This window comes from Pungitius pungitius, chromosome 12, assembly GCF_949316345.1.
Source record: "Pungitius pungitius chromosome 12, fPunPun2.1, whole genome shotgun sequence".
Taxonomy (NCBI): Eukaryota; Metazoa; Chordata; class Actinopteri; order Perciformes; family Gasterosteidae; genus Pungitius; species Pungitius pungitius.
Genome location: NC_084911.1, coordinates 16,903,775 through 16,927,953, shown reverse-complemented (window position 1 = coordinate 16,927,953; position 24,179 = coordinate 16,903,775). Strand labels below are relative to the sequence as shown.

The 24,179-nt window shown below is 44.6% G+C and overlaps 1 protein-coding gene across 1 annotated transcript; it reads right to left on the bottom strand.

Moving 5' to 3' along the window:
* Window positions 1-14: 14 nt before the first annotated feature.
* Window positions 15-19,588, bottom strand: LOC119220242 (collagen alpha-1(I) chain). The gene is made up of 49 exons (XM_037476091.2): window positions 19,322-19,588; window positions 17,135-17,326; window positions 16,541-16,563; window positions 16,143-16,178; window positions 15,079-15,171; window positions 13,852-13,920; window positions 13,722-13,766; window positions 13,205-13,258; window positions 13,060-13,113; window positions 12,924-12,977; window positions 12,783-12,836; window positions 12,624-12,677; window positions 11,940-11,984; window positions 11,792-11,845; window positions 11,647-11,691; window positions 11,357-11,410; window positions 10,484-10,582; window positions 10,298-10,342; window positions 10,062-10,160; window positions 9,773-9,826; window positions 9,574-9,681; window positions 9,097-9,150; window positions 8,888-8,986; window positions 8,740-8,793; window positions 8,541-8,639; window positions 8,360-8,413; window positions 8,213-8,266; window positions 7,936-8,043; window positions 7,798-7,842; window positions 7,487-7,585; window positions 7,285-7,392; window positions 6,992-7,153; window positions 6,840-6,893; window positions 6,620-6,727; window positions 6,449-6,502; window positions 6,117-6,170; window positions 5,865-6,026; window positions 5,510-5,617; window positions 5,009-5,116; window positions 4,851-4,904; window positions 4,003-4,110; window positions 3,803-3,856; window positions 3,598-3,705; window positions 3,453-3,506; window positions 3,230-3,337; window positions 2,701-2,980; window positions 2,408-2,598; window positions 1,943-2,185; window positions 15-1,729 (listed from the first exon to the last, which is right to left on the bottom strand). The coding sequence occupies exons 1-49, from the start codon at window positions 19,401-19,403 to the stop codon at window positions 1,583-1,585; spliced, it is 4,344 nt and encodes a 1,447-aa protein (XP_037331988.2). The 5' UTR covers window positions 19,404-19,588; the 3' UTR covers window positions 15-1,582.
* Window positions 19,589-24,179: the final 4,591 nt, after the last annotated feature.

Sequence of the window (24,179 nt, the reverse complement as noted above, 5' to 3'; positions counted from 1 at the left end):
AGGCAGAATTCAAATGTCAGACCACTTAACATGCTTTATTTCAGCATTCAAAATAATTAAAAACATCTCAATTTATTATACATATACAAAATAGGTACAGATCCTTGTGGTGTTTTCCCCCCATGGGTGTGTCTGTATGCATTGCCTCACAAACTCCTTCCTGATGTCTCTCTTCCTGTGCATTGTTTGAAAAAAAGAAAACGAATCTGCTATTTGTTTTGTCAAGAAAAATCACCCTTCGCATAAGAAAACAGGAAACAAACTACAACAGATGTGTCGATGGGGTTGGGGGAGGAATTTTGGGAGGACAGAAGAGGGCGGAGGTGGGGGTTTAGAAAACATGAAGCCAAAAAGTATGAGAGGAGGAAATGCGGATCCGCTCTTCACTTTGAACTCAACCCTAGAGGTTTGAGCATCAGCGCGACCACGGCTGAAAAAGAGAGAAGAAGTCTGTCTCATTCTGGGCGCCAAGAATGAAACACTACGGTGGTTACGTTTTAGCACCAAGAGGTCCCCGTCACGCCAGAGAAACCGCAGTACTAGACAACAGTATAGTCACACTGGACAGCCAGGAGACCTCAAAGAAAGTATAGCACCTTAAGTTTGAGCTGTTTCCGCTTCTGCTAAAGTGTTGGTAAAAGTCGACCACCGCAGCGATAGCCAAAAGCACCGCAGGCTTCACTTCACAGACACTGGGCCACCCTTATCGGGCGCAGCTGATTTTCGTTGCTTTTCTGAGGTAGCCGTAGAATATTTCTTTTCTTTCAAATAAAAGGTTGCAACCCATGTTTCTCTGCTTGTGGTTTTAATGTGACTTTTCTTTCAAAAATAAGGGAGAAATAGAAAGGAAACAAACAAAAAAAGCAACCACAACAACAAACAAATGACAACAGCCACAAAATCGGCGGATGAGGAAGGGGGAGTTGTCAGTGTTGTCTGTGGCAGGTTGACCAGGTAGTGGGGGCGGGGGGGGGGGGGGGCAGAACAACAGAGACAATAATGGCTGTCAGTTTCACCGTTTATTCGTCATCACCTGAAACGTGGTACAAAGCAATTGGGTTCTGTCTGTTGGGGACTGTCCTTTCATTCCTCTCGCCACAGTGGTGTATAAAAAATACAAAAGTCACCTGTGTGTTTCTGTTAACTCCAGAGAAGCCTGGTATGGCTGGATGAAGAGGGGAAGTCAATTTCTTTACACTTTACAGAAGCATATATTATTTTCTTGTTGCCAGTGAAACAAAATGTCTTCTCTGCAGGATCCTTGGTGTTGGCGATGGTAAAAAAAAACAAAAAAAACAAAACCAAGAGTCAGAAACAAAAAAAAAAAGTAGTGGTCCCAAACGCGACGATGCAGATGGCCGCATCACCACCATCTTGTTGAAGTGCAGGTTTCAGGCAAAGAGGACCATCGGAACAATGGCCGAATGGAAATTTGTAGAATCAGGAGCGAGGGGTTAGATTTTTCAGAAAAATTGCATTAGAGAAATGTTTTGGTGGGCTTTTTTTTAGAGAGAGATGACTGCTAGAAAAAATAAAACATACACACGCACACAACAACAATTTCAAGTCCAGATTTCTCTTTTTACAAGAAACAGACGGGTCCAACTTCAAGGCCAAACTCTTGATCTGGAGCACCAACGTCCATAGGAGCGATATCAATGATGGGCAGGCGAGATGTTTTCGATGTCTTGTAGTCGATGACTGTCTTGCCCCATGTACCGGTGTGTGACTGGAGGAAAAGGAAGAAGAAAGGGGAGTTAGAATCATCATTCCAATCAGATGCTGCACTGTTAAAACTCAACTTTCGAAAACGTCTCCAGTTCTGCCTGAACTTTTTTTTTTTTTTGGCAATTGGAGCTACAGCAGCGAGCATGCGTGTTTAAAGCAGGGTCTTGGCTATTGCACTCAATACCGCTGATCGCGGGGAAGTTGGAGTTCTCACCGTGCATCCGTCTTCCAGGACGCTGTAGGTAAAGCGGCTGTTGCCCTCGGCTCTGATCTCGATCTCGTTGGAGCCCTGGAGGAGCATGGCCTTCTTGAGGTTGCCGACGGTTGCGTCCATGTAGGCGACGCTGTTCTTGCAGTGGTAGGTGATGTTCTGGGTTGCTTCAGTGGACATGAGACGCAGGAAGGTCAGCTGGATGTTGACGTCCTGTGGGTTGGAACCCTCGCTTCCGTACTCAAACTGTGTAGGAAAGAGGAAGGGGGAGCTGTTAATGACTGAACAGCAAGGACACAGGAGGGACAAGAAGCGGAGAGGTAAGCTTAAGTTGATTAATGGTAGGGAAAAAAAAGAGGTTTGGGAGGTTGAAATAATTGGAGTTGTAGAAGGTAGAGTAGGTAGGTAGGGATGGATTTGGAGGAAGAAGTTAGCAAGTGCTCTTGTTGGTCGCTTCAGTTGGATTACCTGGAAGCCGTCGTTCATTGCCTCTCCGAACCAGACGTGCTTCTTCTCCTTGATGTTCTTGCTCATGTACCAGTTCTTCTTGGCAACCTCGGGCTGTGTTGGGGTTACGCAGGTCTCTCCGGTCTCCATGTTGCAGTAGACTTTGATGGCATCAAGAGTGCAGCCCTGGTCGGGGTCGATCCAGTACTCGCCTAAAGAGAAATTAGTCGTTGAGTGGAAAAGTTCAGAAAACCCAAGAATGCTATTTTCGATTCACACCTGGATTGTTTGACCACTGCTGGGTAAAAACTCACCGCTCTTCCAGTCGGGGTTGCACATCTTCAGGTCACGGCAGGTTCTGGCGGGGTTCTTGCGGGTTCCGTCGGGGCTGCGGATCTGCTCGATTTGCTGGCTCAGGCTCTTCAGGGTTCCATCCACCTCAAGGTCGCGGTCACGGAGAACATTGGCGTCATCAGCGCGGAACATACGTAACGGATCAGGGGCCTTCTCCTGATGCTGGGAAATGAATCCAAGGTCAAATCCGCCAGCGGGGGCACCTGGTGCTCCGGGAGGTCCAGGAGGTCCTGGTGGACCCTGAGCAAGAAGAAGGGCAAGAGGAGGAGGAGAAGTAGAAGTTGATTATTTTCCCTCAGTTTCAAAAAGTAAAGAAACTGACTCTTGTTGTTTGTTGTTTTTATGCCATATTTTATGGTTAAATTCTCATATTTCTATTTCAAATTATGTCACATTATTTGGACCGTGTTTTATTGTTAAATCAATCCCCAAGACAAATTTCTTGTATGTGTAACATACTTAGATTGATAGTTAGGCAGCTAGACTTACAGAAGGTCCCATCTCTCCAGAACGTCCACGAGGTCCAGGAGGCCCAGTGGGTCCAGGCATGCCAGTCATACCGTCCTTACCAACAGCTCCAGCAGATCCAGATGGCCCCTGCAAACAGAATTAAGTCTCTAAATGTCCAAGTCGCTTTAAACTCCCACCAAATGTTAAAATACAGAACATCCAAAAATGCAAGAACTAGAAAATGTTTGATTTGTTAACTCACTCTAGGTCCAGCGGGTCCAGCAGAACCAGCAGGTCCTTGCTCTCCAGAAGATCCCTATGGGTTCAGAACAAAAACAGTAGTTAGAAAAAAAGTCTGTGTGCTGGTTATGTAGTTTATTTGTAGATTTGATTGTGAAGTGACATACGGCTGGGCCAGGAGGTCCCTGCAAGCCAGTGAATCCTCTGTGTCCCTTCATGCCTCTCTCTCCAGCCTCGCCAGTTTCTCCCTTGTCTCCACGAAGTCCAAGAGCTCCCTGTAGAGAGTGAAAAGGGATGATGAACATTGTTTTTCCTGAATTTTAAACGTCATCCAATGTATGTCCAATTGATTTGATCAAAGTTGTTACTCACTGCAGGGCCACGAGGTCCAGCAGGGCCAGCAGCGCCAGCGGGGCCACTAGGTCCCTGAAATACAGAAAAACAGTCTGATGAAAAGGCCAGATGCCTCCAAAGACAATTTGTGTGTGTTATAATGTTATAAATTATTCCTAAATATTTCATTGTGATGAAAGGCAATGACTAAACTGATAAATGGTTTTAGTGTAACTTACAGTCTCTCCGCGTTCACCGTTCTTTCCAGCGGGTCCAACAGGTCCGGGTGCACCAGAGGGCCCAGGGGCACCAGTAGCTCCAGCATGTCCGCTCTCGCCGCGATCTCCCTAAAATGCAAACACCAAATTAAGATTCTTCACAAGTTTTAATCCAAAATATTTGGATACATATAATATAAGCTCCCATGGTGAAAAATGCTCAAATATCTGACACCAGGGTCTCACATAGTTTTTCTGTGTTCAATTTCTGTCAAAATAATGTATAAATAAAGTTATACAGCAATGGGTAAAACAGGTCACTATCTAGGCTGTATGAGTGATTATATGCAGGTATAATTCTTTCCTCTGGCAGCCACATTGGTGTTTCTATTATTTAAACAGACATAGGCACGGGAATTAGCTCAATTGTGTGTAATAATGGTAGATGTCAGCTTACTACAACTTCTTACTATAGCAGGTGTGAAACTAAGCATCACTGTGCCGAGCAGAAACCACTATAGCAGGCTGCTTAAGGTTCAGGTCAACCTAGCTGACTCATCTCAAGTTTGGTTTGGCACTAAAGGCTGGAACAGAGTAGTAAAGTTTACTGTGTCACTGGGACATTTGTAAACATATCTAGCTCAGCAAACTATTCACATGGTTGACCATGGGTGGAATATGGGACAATGCAATATGCCTAACCATTGATTGTGTCTATTTGAAGATATTTTGTGGTTCTGTATCTCTTTTAGGTCTTTGTGACTCTTTTTGTCCCTTTGCAGCTGCATCTATTTATAGTCTCTTTATAGTGTGTCTCTTTGTGATTCATCTGGTGCTGAGGACTTAGCAATGATGTAACTTTAACTCACCTTGGGTCCAGCAGCTCCATCGCGACCAGCTGATCCCTCATTTCCGGGGCTTCCCTAAAACATATACGCAAAACACGTTAACTTGTAAAACTACACCTTACACCGGTATCGAAAGTCAGCTAGGTAGATAGTCGACGGGTGCAATTGTTTTCTCATACCTCACGTCCAGGCTCACCAGCGGGTCCAGGCTGTCCAGTTGGACCCATGGGTCCGGAAGGTCCGCGCTCACCACTGGGGCCAGAAGGTCCAGGCTTTCCACTTTCTCCCTGCAGTTGATACAGGCAAAGTCAGTCCAGTCGTAACAGCCAACGTCATGTTTCTAATCGATTCAAGTTTATTTTGGCTTGTTAAAAGGAGACATATCATGCTCATTCCAAGACTTAAACTTAGGGTTACCTTAACCTTAACATGTTCACGTGAAAAAAGGCATATCATTATTCTCGTATTGTCTGTGTGATTATCCCTGTATTCACCTTCCGTCAAAAGCTAAGCTCTAAGCTTTTAGCCAGCAAGGTGCTGCTTTTTTTTGGATTTGAGTGATGTTTGAATAAAAACATCATATTGGCTAGTGAAACAGGTTAGGGTATTTTAATTCCATTAGATCCATGCCATTTGTAGTTCTGTTGTTTAGAGTTTTTAGAGTAATAACAGGAACTTACGGCAGGTCCGGGCATTCCAGAGAAACCTCTCTCGCCTCTTTGTCCAGGCAGACCGACAATACCACGTGGCCCGACCAAACCTTTACCTCCTGGAAACCCGGGAGCTCCCTGCAGAGGTGGACAGAGAGAGACAAAGTGAAAAAGATTTGAAAGATTATACATCAAGGTGTAGGAACAACAAGGAATGGCTAAATAATGTCTGTGTTGTTACTGAAAATGAGAAAACTCAATTCAGTGCTACTACATGAAGAGAATAATTTAGTTGCAATGAAAATTAAAAAGCAATCAATCATCGTTTGGTTTTGTAATAGATTGAGATGGAAGGGGCTCCGGTCTCTTTACAACTACAACTTACGACAGGTCCGTCGTTTCCAGCGGAACCCTTCTCTCCAGCAGGTCCTGGTGCTCCAGCAGCACCCATCTCGCCAGGGCGACCAGCGGGTCCAGTCTCACCACGGTTTCCTTTGGGTCCTTCTTTGCCAGATGGTCCGGAGGGTCCAGGTGGTCCGGCGTTGCCCTATGGTGAAGAGAAAAAAATTGCTTCAAACCCTTGAAGACGGTGGGCCCTACCACAAGAACGTGCCGATAACATTAGAAGAAGACTTACAGAGGGGCCAGGAGGTCCGACTCTGCCAGCAGCACCAGGGAAGCCAGTAGCACCCTAGGGCAAGACAGATGGAAATTAGCTCATTATGGCTGGAAACATTTCCTTATTACATTAGTACAATGAATGGGGGATGAATAATAAACGGATAAGTAATTTATCAGAAAGAAGAGTTGGACAGTGGATTGTCTCCAGAATTATCTCTCTGCTTTGGCCATGGATACTGACCCGTCTGAAAACTACACTACATCTTATAATGCACCTGGTGTATGATATGAAGTTGACTGTAAATGTATACTGGAAGAGGAGGACAGAGAAGAAGAGTGGTGACTCACAGGTGGACCAGCGGCTCCGCGGGTTCCCTTAGGGCCACTGTTACCAGTGGGACCCTGACAAAAAAAGCATATTTTCAATCAACTTGGGAGAACCACTTTCAGCAGCCTCAATTTTTAAATTTCACTCTGAATTATGTGATTTTCTGTAAGCAAATGTCAATTCTTAGAAACCTGAGGTCCAGGACCACCAGTTGGTCCAGAAGCACCAGGGGGACCTGCATCTCCCTTAGCACCATTATCTCCGGACTCTCCCTTAGCACCAGGCTGTCCATCAGCACCCTGTGGTGGAATGATGGTAGATGGACATTAGAGGGTTAGTAAATTCTGTGTTGAAGCTTCAAGCAGAAAAACATCCTTTGAGAGGATCCTGGACATTCATGGAGTAACTTACAGGAGGACCAGCAAATCCAGCAGGTCCAGGTGGTCCAGACTCTCCACGCTCACCCTAAGGAAAAGGAGGAGGAAGAAAAGTCAGTCAATGATTTTAAAATTCAAGCAGCTCCTGCTTCTGCTCTGGAGAAGAAAAGACTGACAGGTACTTACAGATCCTCCGCGAGGTCCAGGAGGTCCGGGAATTCCGACAGGGCCAGGCTCTCCCTTGTCTCCGGTGGCACCAGCGGGTCCGGGCAGTCCAATAGGTCCAGTCAAACCGCGGGGGCCATCCTTACCAGGAGCTCCATCAACACCCTTGCCTCCTTGCTCACCCTTGGTTATTGGATGGAAAGGGAGAGTGAGGGATGTGAGATGAGCCATTCATTAAAATTGATTAGGTCACTGTAGTGATTTTATGCAATGGGAATATTGGGAATACAAGGAATATTGAGTTTGTTACTCACTCTATCTCCCCTCAGTCCTGGAAGACCAGCAGCTCCACGCTCACCAGGCATTCCCTGCAGTCCAGGAGGACCCTGGGCTCCGGGAGCACCGGGGGCGCCAGAATCTCCCTGGAGAATAGCGGTAGAGAACAAGAGCAGAAGGGTTACAACCAAGGAGGTTGAAGTTTGAAGATTTCTTTCTTTCACATTTACGGTGGTCTACCTTGGCACCCTCGTTTCCAGGAGATCCGACAGATCCACGAGCACCAGCAGGCCCAACAGCACCAGGTGCACCACGCTCACCGGGGAATCCTCTGTCACCCTGAAGGGACGAGGTGAAAGAGAGTTATGGAAATCGTCCAAGCGTGGTCAAAAGCCATTATTTATCTTTGATAAGTCCTACTCCATTAGCTTGTTATTAGCCATCTTTAGTTAGCAATTTACTCTTAGCAAACTCTTCAAAGATGCTTAGATGGAAGAACGGATGCTACTGGGAGCAGAATGGGAACATCGCAATGACAATAAGTGACTTACTCTATTTCCAACAGGTCCTGGGGCTCCAGCTTCACCGGGCACACCCTAGATAAACAGAACGGAAATTCAAACGTCATTTCACCATACGACTGTATGAATTTATTCCGGTATTTAAATCCACCCTTTCTCAGGCAGTACCTGCTCTCCGGACTTGCCACTCTCACCAATGGCACCCTGGGGTCCTGGGAGACCTTGGAATCCGGGAGGTCCACCAGGTCCCTGTTCTCCTCTCTCACCAGAAGGACCCTGAGGTTGAAGAGGAGAAGGACTGTTAGTGCAAAGCATAATATATCTAGGAGTAAGATACAGAAGGGTTTATGGTACTGTCAGTAGCTGCCAAGTGTAGTTTGTAGTGAGACCATCAGATTTATAAAGTGGGTCTCAATGTGGGCATGGGTGTGTGCATTTTACGTACAGCAGGTCCAGCGGGTCCTGGAGCACCAGCATCACCGTCCTTTCCGGGGGCACCCTGGGTAGAGAGATTGTAGGCTTTCAGAAAAACATGCTCAAAAAGCAGTACGGCAAAATGGATTCAAAGAGAAGCAGAGTGTAGACAACTCACAGTTGCGCCAGTGGGTCCCATTGCTCCTCTCTCGCCAGGCTTTCCACCTTCACCCTACAGAGTAGAAGAGCACAATTATCAGAGATGCTTACTTCTCAGTAGAAAATACCCTGTCTCAAAATTAAAGAGTCAGAAACAAATGGTCGATGAGATTTTGCAGCCGTTAAGACCCATTACTTACAGCAGCTCCCTTGGGTCCGGGGAATCCCATGACTCCAGGCTGGCCTCTAGCTCCAACGGCGCCAGGAGGTCCGGGGCGGCCATCTTGTCCAGTTGCTCCCTGGTGAGGAGAATTAATGAAGGATATATTTAATCAAATGCATCTTGTCTGTATTTTAATGAGATTAAGATCAAATACATTGTCCTAAGCGTGAACTTACAGCAGGTCCCAACTTGCCATCAGGTCCAGGGCTGCCAGGGCTACCAGTCATACCCTGTAAGCAGAGGGCAAAGGTTAGAGGGCGGCCTTTGCAGTGAATAGATTATGTTATGATTATTATGCGATGGGCAGATGGTAGGGAAACTCACCTTGGCTCCTTGCAGACCAGGCTCACCATTGCGGCCAGACTCACCGATTGAACCTTTAGGTCCAACAGGACCGGGTGCACCACGCTCACCATTGGCACCCTATGACATGGGAGAGGGAGAGAGAACAGAGATAAAAAGGCAAATCTGAAGTATCTCCATGATTGTCAGAGGCATTGGTGGTACCTAGGTTTGAGTTCTTTTATACTCACTTTGAGTCCAGCAGGGCCATCAGAACCAGGGAATCCACGACCACCAGGGGCACCCTGTAGAGATAATCAAGCACATGTTGTAGAGCTCTATAAAAAACCCTGAATACACTTTATCTAAACAAGGGTAGCCTATTAACATAATTTTAACTTTCCCGGTCTTTTCCCATTAAAAGGTGTGTGAGTAATATTGTGTCCATAAAAATATTTTCTAAATATCTCAAAATCATGCTCTATTCCTGCATCTACAGTTCATCTCTTGTGCCATCTGCAGACGGCACAAGAGAGTGCCGTTGGATGGTCCTATTAAGCCGAAGGGGGTCTGTGTATCATTCATGGCCTATGCATACTTGTATTACATTGTTCGGCTATTTCACAACCTATTCCCTCATTAATTAATGTACTCATAGCATTGATAAGACATTCACTTCCTTGTCAGTTAACCTTAATAGTAAAGAAAGAAGAAAGTGAAATGCATACTCGCTCTCCAGGAGCTCCACGGGCTCCTGCAGCACCAGGCTCTCCTCTGGATCCTCTCTTGCCTTCCTCACCAGATGGTCCGGGGGCTCCTTGAACACCTGGAGCACCCTGAAGAACATTAACATGTGCATATGGCATAAGAAATGGAACGTGTATTTGTAAACATATGTATGACTGACTGTGATGAACTTCAACTTACAGCCTCTCCCTTGGCACCGGCCTCTCCCTTGGCGCCTGGGGAACCGAGGTCTCCCTGGGGGAAACGAGCAAATAAGCAAACATAAATCCAAAATCAATACTAATTCATCAGACATCAAAAGCAAACAAATAAGCAAACTGATTAGGATCAGAATAAAAAATAAGTAAATATGAATAAATATAATCAAATCAAATTGCTTGTGATACATTCTCTAATTGTTTGCATTAAAGGCTAGACAGAAAATCATGTTTTTTCATCGGTTATTTTTTTCTGACAAAGCTTTACTCACAGTGTTACCCTTGGCTCCGGGGGCACCGGCAGCACCCTGAGGTCCTGGGGGTCCACGTGGTCCAGGGAAACCGGGAGCTCCGGCAACTCCAGCAGCACCCTGCAGGGGGCGGCAGCAAACAGCAGAAACAGGGTCACATCATGCAGGACTGTCAAACAACACTTTTTTGGAGCCAGAATGGGATTTAAATCCTAATCGCGGTAGTGCTAGGTAAATGGGATGAGAGAGAGACTCACAGGGGTTCCCTTAGCTCCAGCACTTCCATCAGTTCCGGGGTTTCCCTGAAATGAGAAACAGGGAAAGACATTTTCATTGACCAGAAGGCTTCTCAGGAATGATTATAATGCCATTATATTATCAATAAGGTGATTTTATCTGGAACTCGAGCAGTCCGTCATAGAGGGGTTACTGTTGGTACTTACAGAGGGTCCTGCGGGGCCAGCAGGTCCGGGGTTACCGGGCTCGCCTCGGGATCCAGCGGGGCCTTCGGACCCACGAGCACCCTGAGGTCCAGCATCACCCTGGGTAGAGAGGGAAACAAATAGCAGTCAGACAATCAGTGCAAAAAGTGAAAGCGAGAATGGGATATCTTCACAGTGGAAGACTTGCAGAGGGATGTCAAATCCCAATATAAAGCAAATCATGAGGAAAAGTAAATATGAAGATGGAGAATAGAGAACTGTTAAATACGGCAGCGTGTTATGGTTTCAAACTATATTGAGAAGTTTTCTGATATTTAGTAAAGCAACTTTTAGACAATCTGCCCAAGTCGTTGGACAAGCAGAACCGGAGTTTCATACTTGGTTGTCATTATTAATGCTTCAATAACTACAATACAAGTGGGCTAAACGTTATTAGTGTCCATCGACAGCAGACACAAAACGGAATAATCAAATCTACTATTGATCTAAGTTACTATTGTTAGGTATCTTTCCACATGCTACTGCCAACCACGGTCAGGTAGACTTAGTATGTAATATGAAAACAGGACATGGAATAGAATTCCCATCCAGCTGGACAACCTTGTACAAAATTCAGCCTGTGTTAAAGCTGTTCAAAGATCACGTCAAAGATCCCATATGTTACAAGGCGAAAGTAACTTTCTAGTGGCAGCTGCAAGCTCGTGTAAAAAGAGAAAAGAAGAGGATGTATGTGTGGGATTTTTTAGATGGTGACAGCCATGGAAGATTGAAGATGTAGGAGAAACATATTTAATATAGAAAGAAATATGTTTTGAAATAGAAATGGAGGCTATTCATTATTATTGCTGTGGATCATAATGGTCGTTGTTGTACCTTGGATCCAGGGCCACCGGGGAATCCGGCAGGTCCAGCGGGACCAGTGGGTCCCTGGGAGAAAACAATAAGACAAACCGAAATCAGACAAATGTGGCAGATCCATCCCAAAAGTTTGTTTTTTATTTCCTTCAATTGATAGCGATTTTTGTAAAATATGTCTTCCTGTCTGAGAATCCCCCTGGGGTTTAAAACAACTAGGGTCACTGGAAGTTATACATTAAAAATTACTAGTGAAGAACAAACATGGTTGTTGTAAGAACGTTTTCAATTTGAGCAAAACGACTCACGGGAGGTCCGGCAGCACCAGCAGCACCATCGTTACCACGAGCTCCCTGCAGCACACAAACAAAAACAATTAGTCGATTTGTTCATTGACTGACTGGCTGATCGATTAAAGTCATTTTTAGCAATTCTGTGAAAGAGTGGACTCACAGCTGCTCCAGTAGCACCATTGCGGCCTCTCTCGCCGGGCAAACCACGAGGTCCCTGAAATAGGGGCACAGAGTCAGTCAGCTATCCCAAATTGTTGATGGCATAGTATACATAGTACATACATAGTAGAGATGATTGTTTTACTCACCATAGCACCAGGAGTTCCATTCTCACCGGAAGCTCCAGTCTCTCCCTAAACATGCATAAACACACAGGCTGGTAAGGCGACGGGAATGACAGAAACTAGAATTGTTTGTCTATATTAACGCCAATTACCAATTACCAGCTACTAGCCAATATGGCCGCTGCTAGCTAAAAAAAACTAGCCAATATGGCTGCCGCTAGCCAGTAACTGGTTGACATGGCTGCTACAGCTAGTTACTCTATTGAGACCACAACTGCAAACTTTAAAACTGGCTACGTGGAGTTTGTAGTTCTTAAGTAAAGATGAAACTAGTTGCATTATTGGAAATTAAAAGCATATTTTAGCCAGTTTCAGGCACAGAACGTCAGGATAACTCAACTTAATTTGCTTCTATTCCTATGATTCTTTAAGAATCTCAAATGTCACCAAAGGACAGCATTAACAGGCACGGATGACATTACATCTTTCACACTTCTTTATATTCAGAGAGAGGAATCTATCCTCTGTTGCTCTTTCTAATGTCTCTTACTAGTTTTTCCCCTTACAGATGTGAGGATGTTGAATGTGTACCAAAGCGTTCCGAGGCATGTTTATCATTTTGGACTCGACAAACTTAAGTGAAGATTGGGATTTTGTTTCACTGCAACCTAGCACGGAGGAGAGAGGTATCAAAAGGCGGGCAGTCACCTTAGGACCAGAGGGGCCAGTGTCTCCCTTAGCACCATCCAGACCACTGAATCCCTAGAGAAATGGACAGACATAGCAACAGATTAAGTCCACGGTTATTAAAGATACAATAATAATTGGTTGTTCATTTGGGGGGGGGGGTCTGGAGCTGCGACTTACTCTGTGTCCCTTGATGCCGGGCAGACCGGGGGTTCCTGGGAAACCACGAGCTCCCTGAAGGAAAGCAAACACACATGGTATTTTATCCATCATCATATCTCTTTCACCAGGGATAACAATTACACCGCCATGGAGACTTACCTGTGGGCCGGAAGGTCCGCGCTCACCACCACGACCAGGTTTACCAGACTCACCCTAAGACAAAGAGGCAAGGGGGTGAACACAGCGAGTAAGTCATTCCACCCTCCAAGCTGAGACGCAGATGCAGTCGACTTACATCCTCTCCGTTCTTTCCAGGTGGGCCGGGGGCACCACGAGGACCCATGGCACCCTGCAAAGAAACACACACACCACGGTGAGACCACAGGCTACTGAGGCACAATGCAGGCCTCTACCTGTTTGCATATGTTCCTAATACTCACAGCGGGTCCGGCCTCTCCAGGCTCACCAGGTGGGCCATTGAATCCCTGAGGTCCCTGTAGGTGGAAAAACACGTCAAACCCCATTACTACTACATTCACACAAATACATTGTTAACAATCAATCTAGTATGTGTAAAATCTTTGTATGCATAGACTTGTTTCCGTTGTATTATTCTCTCAGGTGCTGATACATTTTTGTGAGAAGCATGTTGGAAAGTGCAAATCAGCTCTTTCACTGAAACACGCAAACTAGTGCAACCAGTACACTATCATTCTCAAAGAAGGCAGTTGTTCATTCTTAAGGCATTGACAACAATGTTCTTATTCTTTAGGAGCTTAAATGATTATCAGTTTAGAATTGTTTTTCTACTGTGTTTACATTTTGGAAATGAACACTAGTGCATTTAAAAAGAGGGAAAAGAGTGCTAAAGAGTGCTGTTTTAAAGCAGAATGGGAACCGAGCAGAGGGTGAAAATGGAACAGGATACGTCATGATGGAAGGAAGCAGTGTACTTACGCTAACACCGGGAGGTCCAGGTGATCCACGGCCTCCCATGGGGCCCTGTCAATCAAACATTGTATCTTATGTCAGATTCGACATCTTCTTGATTTGTGGTGAAATAAGTGTAAGTCTGTGTGTGTCTTACCATTGGTCCAGGCACACCAATGTTAGGAGATTTTTCCTCATAACCACCAGACATCTGAGGGGAGAAGTTCTGGAAAAAAGAAAATGAGGGATGTAAATGTTACATTCTATTTTTCATGTGACGCATTTTTGCTGAAAAGGTTAAAAATCTTTACAATCCTCTTTATATTTTGTTATATGTAGCACTCTTTTTCAAGTCGGTGTATACAATATTTATATATATCCCATACATTTTGTGTTGACAAACAGGTTTGTCCACCAGGCCTTTAACCACATATGCTGTTGCTGATGTAGAATTTGTTGAGCTCAATGAAGTCATTTTGGATGCTACTACTGTTATCTGACCACAGAGGCTTTTTCAGACCGTTCACTCCGATGAGAGGTTGATGAGGCTAATGTTGGTGTCAGTTTAGTTTGGTCATTTAGAATGCACATTTGTTGTTAATATATAGTGGCCAGTTTGAATTCAATTAAGCTATTAATGGGAAATAAGCATACCTAAGTATGCTGAATCAGACCAGGATGGTAGGTCAGATTGGCTTAGGATAGACGTCAATGGTAAAGTGAATCATAGCATGCAAGTTGTGATACTATTGTTCATATAAAATAAGTATTGGGACGTTGGCTCAACACTAATAATTCTAACTACAATTAAGGAAATGTGAGCTCATACAAAACTACAATCATAGTTCTAGTCTTATTGTAGTAATATGTTTATTTAGTATAATAAGTTAAGATGAAAAAATAAACATAGTAGGCTAAATTAGATTCTGAAGCCTTTGACTAATCAAATTAAACTAACCAGCGGTCGAACAAGCATTCATGACATCTCTGCATCCCTTTCCTCCAACCACCTTCTGACCTTCTGACCCCAGACAAACTCCAAGTCAGAGGCAATATTTCTTATCCAAAGTCAGCTAGCTGTGGACGTGGAGTTCATTTTTTCCAGCTTATCCTGCCCTCCCTGTTAAAGTGTTTTAGACATTTGGGAATCCCTTTCATAAAAGAAGCAATGGGGTTTTGTAAGCAACAAACCACAAGAAAGCACAGGGGTTGTGGGCCGTGGGATATGAGGGCTGGGGAACTGAAAAGTCCTAAACTGAGTCAGCACTAATGCTTGTTTTCAATTAACCCTCAAACATGAAGAAGTTCCAAACCGACACTAGCAGGTTGATATGATTTGACACCTCTGTCGAATACAAAAAAAAGAAATAAATATATAACTTACTCCACCGAGGCCGGGGGGTCCTGGGGGGCCAGGAAGACCGGGCCTACCGGGCAGGCCGGGCCTACCATCCTTACCAGCGGGACCAGCAGGACCCTGCAGATTGGACAAAAAGAAGGGGTCAGGATCTGCAGTCAGAGACGGCTGCCTGGACTCATGTTATATTGTCAGAACAGATCCTTGTGTGTCACCGGCCCCCTTCACTGGTGACAGCAACATTAAAGGTGGAGGGTGTGCAGTTTACTCCTCTGGAAGACTAGATCACTAACCAAGACTGGACTGGTGGTCATGTGATACGGAAAGTCTATTCTATAAAACCATCTTTAAAATAAATTATCTAAATATTTTCTACTCATTACATTATACCATTAATGCATTTTTGATGAAATGCAATATAATATTGTAATAACGAATTATTATAATTGGCTGTTTGGTTTGGTTTTGGTGACAGAAATGTCTTTACAGCATCATTAACCAAATCCTATTGAGATGAAAAAGATCTGTTATGAATTTAATTTTTCAAATTTCGATAAGTTGCATCACCACTGCAAAAACAACACTAAATCATTTGTAGTACACATCAATGTAGATGGCATTAAATGAGAGTTTTCCTACAACTTAAGACTCTTTTTTTGCAGTTTTTAACATTCCTTTAACCAAGTGTCAACTTCCCCCTCTCTCTACGTGTCTCAACCTGACCTCTGCATGTTTTTCACAGCTCTCAGTTCAGCATGAACCCCGTTAAAGTCCATCACTTCCCCTTTAACACGAACACATCTACTTCGTTGTGTCACAATGGTTTCTAGACACAACATATGTTGCTCAGATTCTGAGGTGCAGATTCAAGGATGCATATGCCATTTACTTCAATAGTGTTATTTTCACGGTATTTCACATCATTCCTTGTATCTGATGTCAGTAGTTACTTACCACAAAATATATATACTACAAAATAATGCCAGATCCATCTCAAAATACAAACACACAGGAGTCTACTCAATTCAGGCACTGAACGCAGCACATGGTGACAAGACAGAGAAAGAGAATTGACGATTGTGTGAACCTACCCTATCTCCCTTTGGTCCCCGTTCTCCCACGGGTCCCTGTGAGTAAAGAAAACATTTTTGTTCAAAAGACATCAGTTTTACGATCAAACTAAATTATGTCATTATTATCTGAATAGGATTCACCTGATTTTTGATGTATCTGATCTAATTAATACATGCACTACGGATGCAAATTAGCTAAAGGTACAATCTGGCATGTGCATCAAATGGTGACATGTATGCTTGAAGTATATATTTTGTCATCTTCCACTTGATTATCATATCTCCTAGTCATAAATGATATGTTCTACAATCAACAGGTTCATATAACTGATTCCGTATTTCTTTGAAATATGTATAAGTTCAAATGTTTAGTGATCATTAAATTATTGGCGATAAAGGCAATAGTCATTATTTACCTCAACCTGGGGCTCCTGGAAGCCTGCAGAGAGAGGACACAAATGATAATGATTGTATTATAAAAAAACATAAGCCAAAGGTTAAATGGCAGATAGCAAGCGGGGGAGTGGGGCGCGGGGTGCCAGATGAGAATGTGTGCGTGTGCATTTGTATCTTTGTAAAGAACACGGTTGTATTTTCTTGGTCAGCTCATTTTGTGTCTTTCGAATCTTTCGAGCTCGTGGACAGATTGACCAGGCCTCACTTGGGACAGACCTTGTGCGTCGTCTTTAAGCATTCATGATGGAATTCGGTTTAGCCTAACAATAAATCCTTTAATTATTTAAGTATGATCACAAAGAGCGAGGGACTCGTTTGTGTGTTATTGTGTGTGAGTCGGTATCTTTGGGGTAAATTGGCGTTTAGTCAAGTTTGAGCCATATGTGAGAGAAGGAAAGGAACGTCTAGAAGTGTATACACGTTTTGGATTTGTAAGGAAAGAAGGAGAACAAGACACCGACACAGGTGACATCAGCGAGACAGAATGCAATGTAGAAGAAACATCTGGTGAGGATAGGCAGAGGAGAACGGAGGAGGTGAAGGGGACGCCGTACCGTCGTTGGGGCAGATTGGGCAGCACTCGTCGTGGGGAATGAAGGGGTTGGGGCAGTCAGTCGTGTCCTCGCAGATGACCTCATCGCACATCACCGCGCCATTGTCGCACACACAGAGCTGGCATGGCTCCGGCTTCCACACGTCCCGGTCGGCAAACACCTGTCCGTCCAAGGTGCAGCTTCCGCCCGTGCCTGATGGGGGGCGACAGAGAGCGAGGCGGGTGAGATAGGATAGCTGGACTTGGGACCAGGTGTGAGTAGGTAAGGTCCTTTAAAAACAGCTGATTTATATTTTACATTTCCTAAATTCATAATAATAAAACTGAATATTCAACTTATTTGGCTAATTTATTATTACAATAACAATATTATATAATTTAAGAATAAATTAGAATATGATTTTTTTTTTTAAATGAGTAGAAATAGAATAAATAATAACATTAAAAGATAAGAACGTATAGTTTGTACATATTTAATGACAGTTTGATGTGGAGCTCTCTTAACAGATAAACACAATCGCAAACAGGAAATATCAAGCAGGAGCACTGAGTTTTGTGAAGGGTTTGAATGGGAGTGAGGAGAGAGTGAGGCGGCTTGCAGCTTCCAGTGGACGCATGTATCCTTAGCAAAAAGATGGACTGACCAAACGCGTCCCCATGTGACTTCATTTCACTTTAACAATAAACAAAACACTAATCGCTGCCCCTTCTCTAAACTAAAAGTCACATTTTCCAACCTGCAGCTGCATCCTCGCCACCGCTGCTGTGGCAGTTTCTAAGCAAAACCAAACCCAAAGGGGGGGGGGGGGTAGGGGGGGGGCTCCCTGTAGGGGCTATAAGTGTCCCACGGCGAGCCAAAGTGCTGAGCTCAGAGAGAAAAAGGAACGCCGAATGCGCTGCAGACTTTGGCAGCAGCTGGTGGAAACATGGCCGCATGTGTTTGCAATTAGAGGAAACCGGGGAAAAAAATGGGTGGAAAGATGAAGAGGAGGGGGGGGGAGCAAAAAAAAAGGGAGGCGGTGTGGGGGGACGTGGCGGCCAGATGTGTTCGTAGGTGCCGATTCGAGCCACTGGGTGGCGCTGTGAGACCGCTCAAAGGGGTCAAACAGAAGACAGACAGGCAGCCGAGTCCTTTCAAGACAATTGGAACATCTGGAAAAATTGAACTGATTTTCTTTGTCTTCTTTCTGGAGGAAAAAAACGTCGTTGTGTCTTAACCACAACTTCGGCTTTCGTGCACCCCAATCCACTATCTCCAACATGCGTTATGGAACTACTTCTGAGCTTTTGTATACTATCAAACTAGGCATTAAGGGGAAATTGGGCTGCCAAGGTCGAAAGTTTCTCCCTTATTCCACTCCCCCAATTGCTCACCTGGCCCACTCCACACTAGGCTCTAGGCAGTGGATGACTGCCACATCATTCAAGGCCTGAGGAAGAATTCCCTCTTTCCTGCCTCGTTGTGTCAGCTGGACCCAGCAGGGAGGGCGTTTCTTCCTTAAATTAAAAGGGTTTTTATCCCCTCAGCCAGTCTTACATCCACAACAAGTGTGCCACCTTTTCAGGCCAGGGTCCACCTTTAGAGGTAGACTGGTGAAGGGTGTTGAGTTGACCAAATGCCACGAGACATTTCTGGCTTTGTCAAATTCAGAAGAAATACAGATGTTGACCTGAAATTACCGGTGTTCTAGGGGGGTGGTCCAAATGCGGATAGTAATGCAATTCTGCTAGTGAAGAAAGCCTTGCCTGGAGAAAAGCCCTTGAAAACCTGCAGCAACTCGCTCTGCATGCACTGGTGGGTGGGTGGGGTGGGGTGGGGGGGGGGGGGGGGGTGGTAGAGAGACTGAGACAAACACAAGGAGAAAGAGAGAGAGTGGTAGAGAGGGAGAGGGGCCTCCTTGACATGCCCAATGCATTACGTACACCCTGTACTGTTCAAACTGCAAGCTGCAGGAGCTCATCCATGCACCATCTATTTATCTGTTGGAAAACAAAAGGCAGCAAAGTTTCCACATCTACTTCAAACTTTTCCCTCTCTTCTCGTCCCTGTCTAAGATTTCGGCCGCTGTCCACCCACGAGGAGGAAAAAGTCCACTTTCGAGAAGAAAAAAAAAACCAGTGCAAAAAAAAAAAACACAAAAAAGAAGAAATGGGTTGAGAAGCTCCAGCAAACAGTGATGAGACTTACGGTCGTCCTCGCCCTGCGCCCTGACCAGGAGCACCGCTGCGCCGAGCAGCAGTGCGAGCCGCAAATCCACAAAGCTGAACATGTCTAGATGCCACCAGACATGTAGACTCTTTGAGGCGAGTGAGGAAAAAAAAATGCTGGGGGATGTTTTCTCTCGCTGCTACACTCCACTCATACACGGGGTGTTTTTGGGGCAGGGTCCGCTCGTCTGTTCACAATCCTCCTGACCCCAGCAGAAAACTCCCTACTGCCTACACTCACTTTCTGACGGGGTTTTTATATGGGAGCCTGAAGAACTGGGAGGTACTGGGGGGGAGGCCTGGACGGACTGGGGACGCACCCTCATTACCCTGCTGCTGCTGCTGCTGCTGCACGTTTAGGGAAGAGAAGAATGGACCCCTCCTTCTCAACAAAAAAAAAAAAACTGAAGAAAAGAAGAAGAAAAAAACCAAACAGTTCCCTCCTTCTATAATTCCACAGCCAAACTGTTGGAACTGGGATCAGAGCTGGAAGGGGGGGGGAGTCGAGCAAGGAAACCTTATGCTAAAGAGCATCCAGGGGTTCAGAGGACGGTTTATATTTCTGGTTCTGGTCTACATCCTGGTTCCCTTTGATTTTTTACACTTCTTCTGGGGGCATCGCTTCCGCTTGAGGTCTAGTTCACAAACAAAGTGACGGTAAAGAATTGGTCAAGAGTGTGTTTCTTTTATGTAGCTTGGAGTTGTGTTTTGTGTTGCAAATTCATTTGTGGCCAGTCATTTTAGCCCCAGGTTGGGAAAGGTCTCACTTTTTACATGAATTGGTTTGAGGTTTAGCGTTGTCATTGTGTTGGAACCACAGCACCGAGGCTCAAAAAGGTCTTCTCCCTTAGGCCACAGTGACCGTTAACTTCATCGTAAACACGGTGCGTTAGAAAGAAGTCGGCCTTTACCACAAAGGGAGGGTCCAGTAAAAAGACGCCATCAGGTGGCATTTTGGGAGGCGTAGGATCCAACTCTTGTGGAGCGTCACCCGTCAAGGGGACTGAAGGTCAGGATATGATGGCCTCTGGCGCTCAAGTTTAAACCGTTCTTTCAAAAATCTGTCTTTTGTGTACGACACAACAATTTTTTTAAAAACATTTGTGAGTGCCCTCTTATTTTTACTTGATTTTGAGATTTTTGCTCTACAGACACCTTGGATCTTGGTCAGTGACATGTCACTGTGGTTACTTTGTGTTGTTGAGTTCTCCCGAATGAGCTCTTCCATGTTAGCATGTCAGCTGACCCGTGGTCATGTGACCTGAATCAGTTCTGCCTCAGGTTATGTGTTTCTGGTTGCATGTTAGAAATTTCAACTGGCACACTTTCTGAAGTCGGACCTTTGATTTTGGAATTTGGTGAACCTCTCCGACCACAGCCTTTGAAATCCAAGATGGCGTCAACAGAAGGGAAAAGCTTCACTTAAAGACTGTTTAAAAGACTTTTTGTGTAATTTGTGTCTCACTAAAACGTCGTGCACACTACGGTCCAACTTCTATCTGTGGACATGTTGCTACAGCATTTGGATGGGCCAATTCTGTCTTATACTGGCATTGTCAACGAGGAACATTTCCAACTCGATATACAGCAGGGGTCTCAAGCCGGGGGCGTCCGGCGCGTTCGGTCGAAGTGGGCGGCATCTGCCCCGGACCTGAAATGAGTGTGAGACCCCTGATACAGGAATGCGCGCAACTCTGGAGTGACGTCATTCCCAGCTTCTCACTTGTGAGGTAAATTGAATGCAAAATACAGTAAAAATGCAACCAAAAAAAAAGGTAAGCACTACCAATAAATGTAGCCAGAGATAAAAAAAATGTAATCAACTCTCTTCCTCATCCTACATTACCCACAATGCAACTGCGGTGTAGGAGATCAGGGTGTGTGTTCTGCTGGCATTGGCCAGCGTGGCCTCAGAATAGCATCGTGATTTGGGCAGGTTCACTTTCCCAGAGTGCAATGCTCAGGGTTCATGTGTGTTGCTTTTGAGAGACGCATGGATGTAAGTGTGTGAACCAGGTGTGACACACAAAAAGGACCAACTTATTTACATCGTTCTGATGGAAACGGATAGAAAAAAGAACTCTACGGTGCTGTGCATTTGTCTCTACGTAATAACCTAGAGCAAGAGATGGATATAACCGACGAAAAGCGGAATAAATACCGCACCGAACGAAGCGGCTGAGAGTAAAAAAAACAAACATATTTCTAAGGAGTGAACCAGATGTTTGCATTTTTTTTTCTTTAAGCGAGCGGCTGCAATCGGCCCGAAACAGCCTCTTTTCAAATACCTGCACAATTGCTGGGTTTGCAGACATTATGGTTGTTATCGGCTCTAAATAATAAAAGCCCTTTTTTTTTTTGCGTCCCCCAGTCCAAATAAAGGTTTACACGGGCTATTCCTCTGCCCCCCCCCCCCCCCCTCCCCCCCACCACCTCATGAGACTGCTGTGTGCAGCGCCGGGCGGGCTGCAGGTGAGCTGTAATTAAGCAGAAGGCAGACATTATGGAGCAGAAAGAGCTGCAGGGAGACGCAGCTCCTTCTGCCATCGGATCCAGCAGCAGCAGCAGACACGTTGCACAGTCTGAAGCTGGCCAAGCAAGCCTCTAATTCCCTCCTCCTCTCCTTCTCTCTCTCTAACACACACACACACACACGCACAAACGCACACACACATAGACACGCATACACACTTGCAGATACCTTCACATTATCCATGTGTCTGCCTGTTCCTTTTATTTTTTTTTCACAGGGAAGAGGATGGAATGCAATCTGTATTTCAGGAAGAAGAAAGCAAAAAGCAGGGAAGGCGAAGAGGAAGAAGACAGAGAGGAAAGCGCCACCTCATCATTCCATGGTCGGGCCTCCAGCTCGGATCGGATTCTTGCAGCAAACAACACCGAACGAACTCGTGGCCATTCAACAAGAGCTTTGCAGCGCTCCTGTTCGGTTGACAGTCAATGAGCAACCTTCATTTTTGGCGAGTTTGGGCATGTTTAGAAACACTATTCCGCCAAAATCTTCGAACACACAGACCTTATAAGTTATATTCTTGATTTGTACGTTAGAAATACGTTTTTAAAATGATGCTTGAACTACCTGCCTCCAAACAAAGTCAACTCATGCATTAGGAATGAAAAAAGTAAATATTAAATAGTATAAACTATTACGTAGTTACGAGGTATGGTTTCATCAACCACGAGATGTAGTGTTTCTAAACGTGACACGTGTTGTTTGGAATTAAAGGGGTTTGAATGAAATCACTACTACACTCCGTATGTGAGGGTACAGGTTGTGTGCAATGAACTTTGTCTGTATAGTGTGATAGTTGATAGATGTGATAGTGATAGTGGTGATAGTTGTATAGTGTGATAGATAAACGTAATGGGGGTCAAATGAAAGACTATAAAATCATGTGCATTTGCCCTAAAAATGTACACAAAGGCTTGGATTCCTAAAAAGCCATTTCTGGCAAACATTGGACACATGGAGCATCACTGTCTGAAGCGTAGGGCCACTTATCAAGTGTAGTTCTATGATTCATGACACATTGGGACTGAGAATGTGTTGAAGATAGAAAGGAACATTTAGATCCTGCAATGAAACAAAGCTTCATATGGGTCATGTAGGGTAGTCAGTATAATGTCCAGTCCCATTCATTTGGACCGTAGCGTTCTCACAATGGGCTTCATGTTAAAGGGAGACACACAGTCTACAGAAAAGGTGACAAAAGGCAGAGAGACAACTGTTAACAAGTTGAAAAGCTTGTTTCACTCTCAGCCGTCACTACGGTTGGCACCTAGACGTCGACACATGACTTCTACGGTTATTGACATAAAGCATTCTCTCACTAAATGACTGACCCACCACACTCATCATTAAGCTGGACCTTCTTCTAAAGTGGACTTCAAACAATGGCCAACCTCTCCAACAGGCCTTCAAAGGTCCGTCCCAGAAATGAGGACCGAAGTATATCCACTCTCTTCTTCAGCTACGAAGTGCTCGGGTTGATGGCTGGTTTCATGTGTTGGCCTTGTTTGAAGTGAATCGTTCGGTCCATGTTTTGTCCATTTGCTGAGGTAACACAATGACACAAGAGATACTCATTGGTGTCACTAGCTTGATTAACAGTTAACTACCCGGCCCTTAATTACAAAATTTGCAAATGAGCATTTCAATAAAATGTTTTGTCTGTATGATACAAAAGTTTAGTGACGACATGTTTGCAACATAAATGGCACAAAGTGGCCAGAGCCACAGACCAGCTTTGGGGCCCCATGGACTCGGTTTTAAAAGTTTGGATCAACGCAATGAAATTAATGCTCTTCTATATCTATGCTGTTTGAATAACTCAGCTCAGGATAACAGATTGCTTTAATCCTGGACTCCCACTGGAAAAACCTTAAACCATTTGAGCATTTGGTTGAGGTTGGGGAAATATTCCTTACAATGAACGGAACATCTTGTCTGGACCTATGTAGACATTTTCTGATAGATTAATGGGAATTAATAGTAACGTTTAGGTACATATGAATGTAGAAGGCAGTGGGACCTAAACCCCTTAATACGGCAACATATTCAATATTTAATAATCGTTTGCCTCTTATCTTTGCTGTCTTAACCCCAGCTTGAGAACCATTGGTGTTATTATTGCACTTTTATAATGACATATTTAATTGTCCTTTAAGATGTCCATTACTATCCAATGTTTTATAAAACAAATTACAAACATTTGTGTCACTTGGTGGGATGGAGAAAACGATCATTCCTGCATGTGGGTATCCACTTACCTAATAAGCATCTCAGCCATTTAAGTGATGGGCGGCTGTCCAGGTGTTTT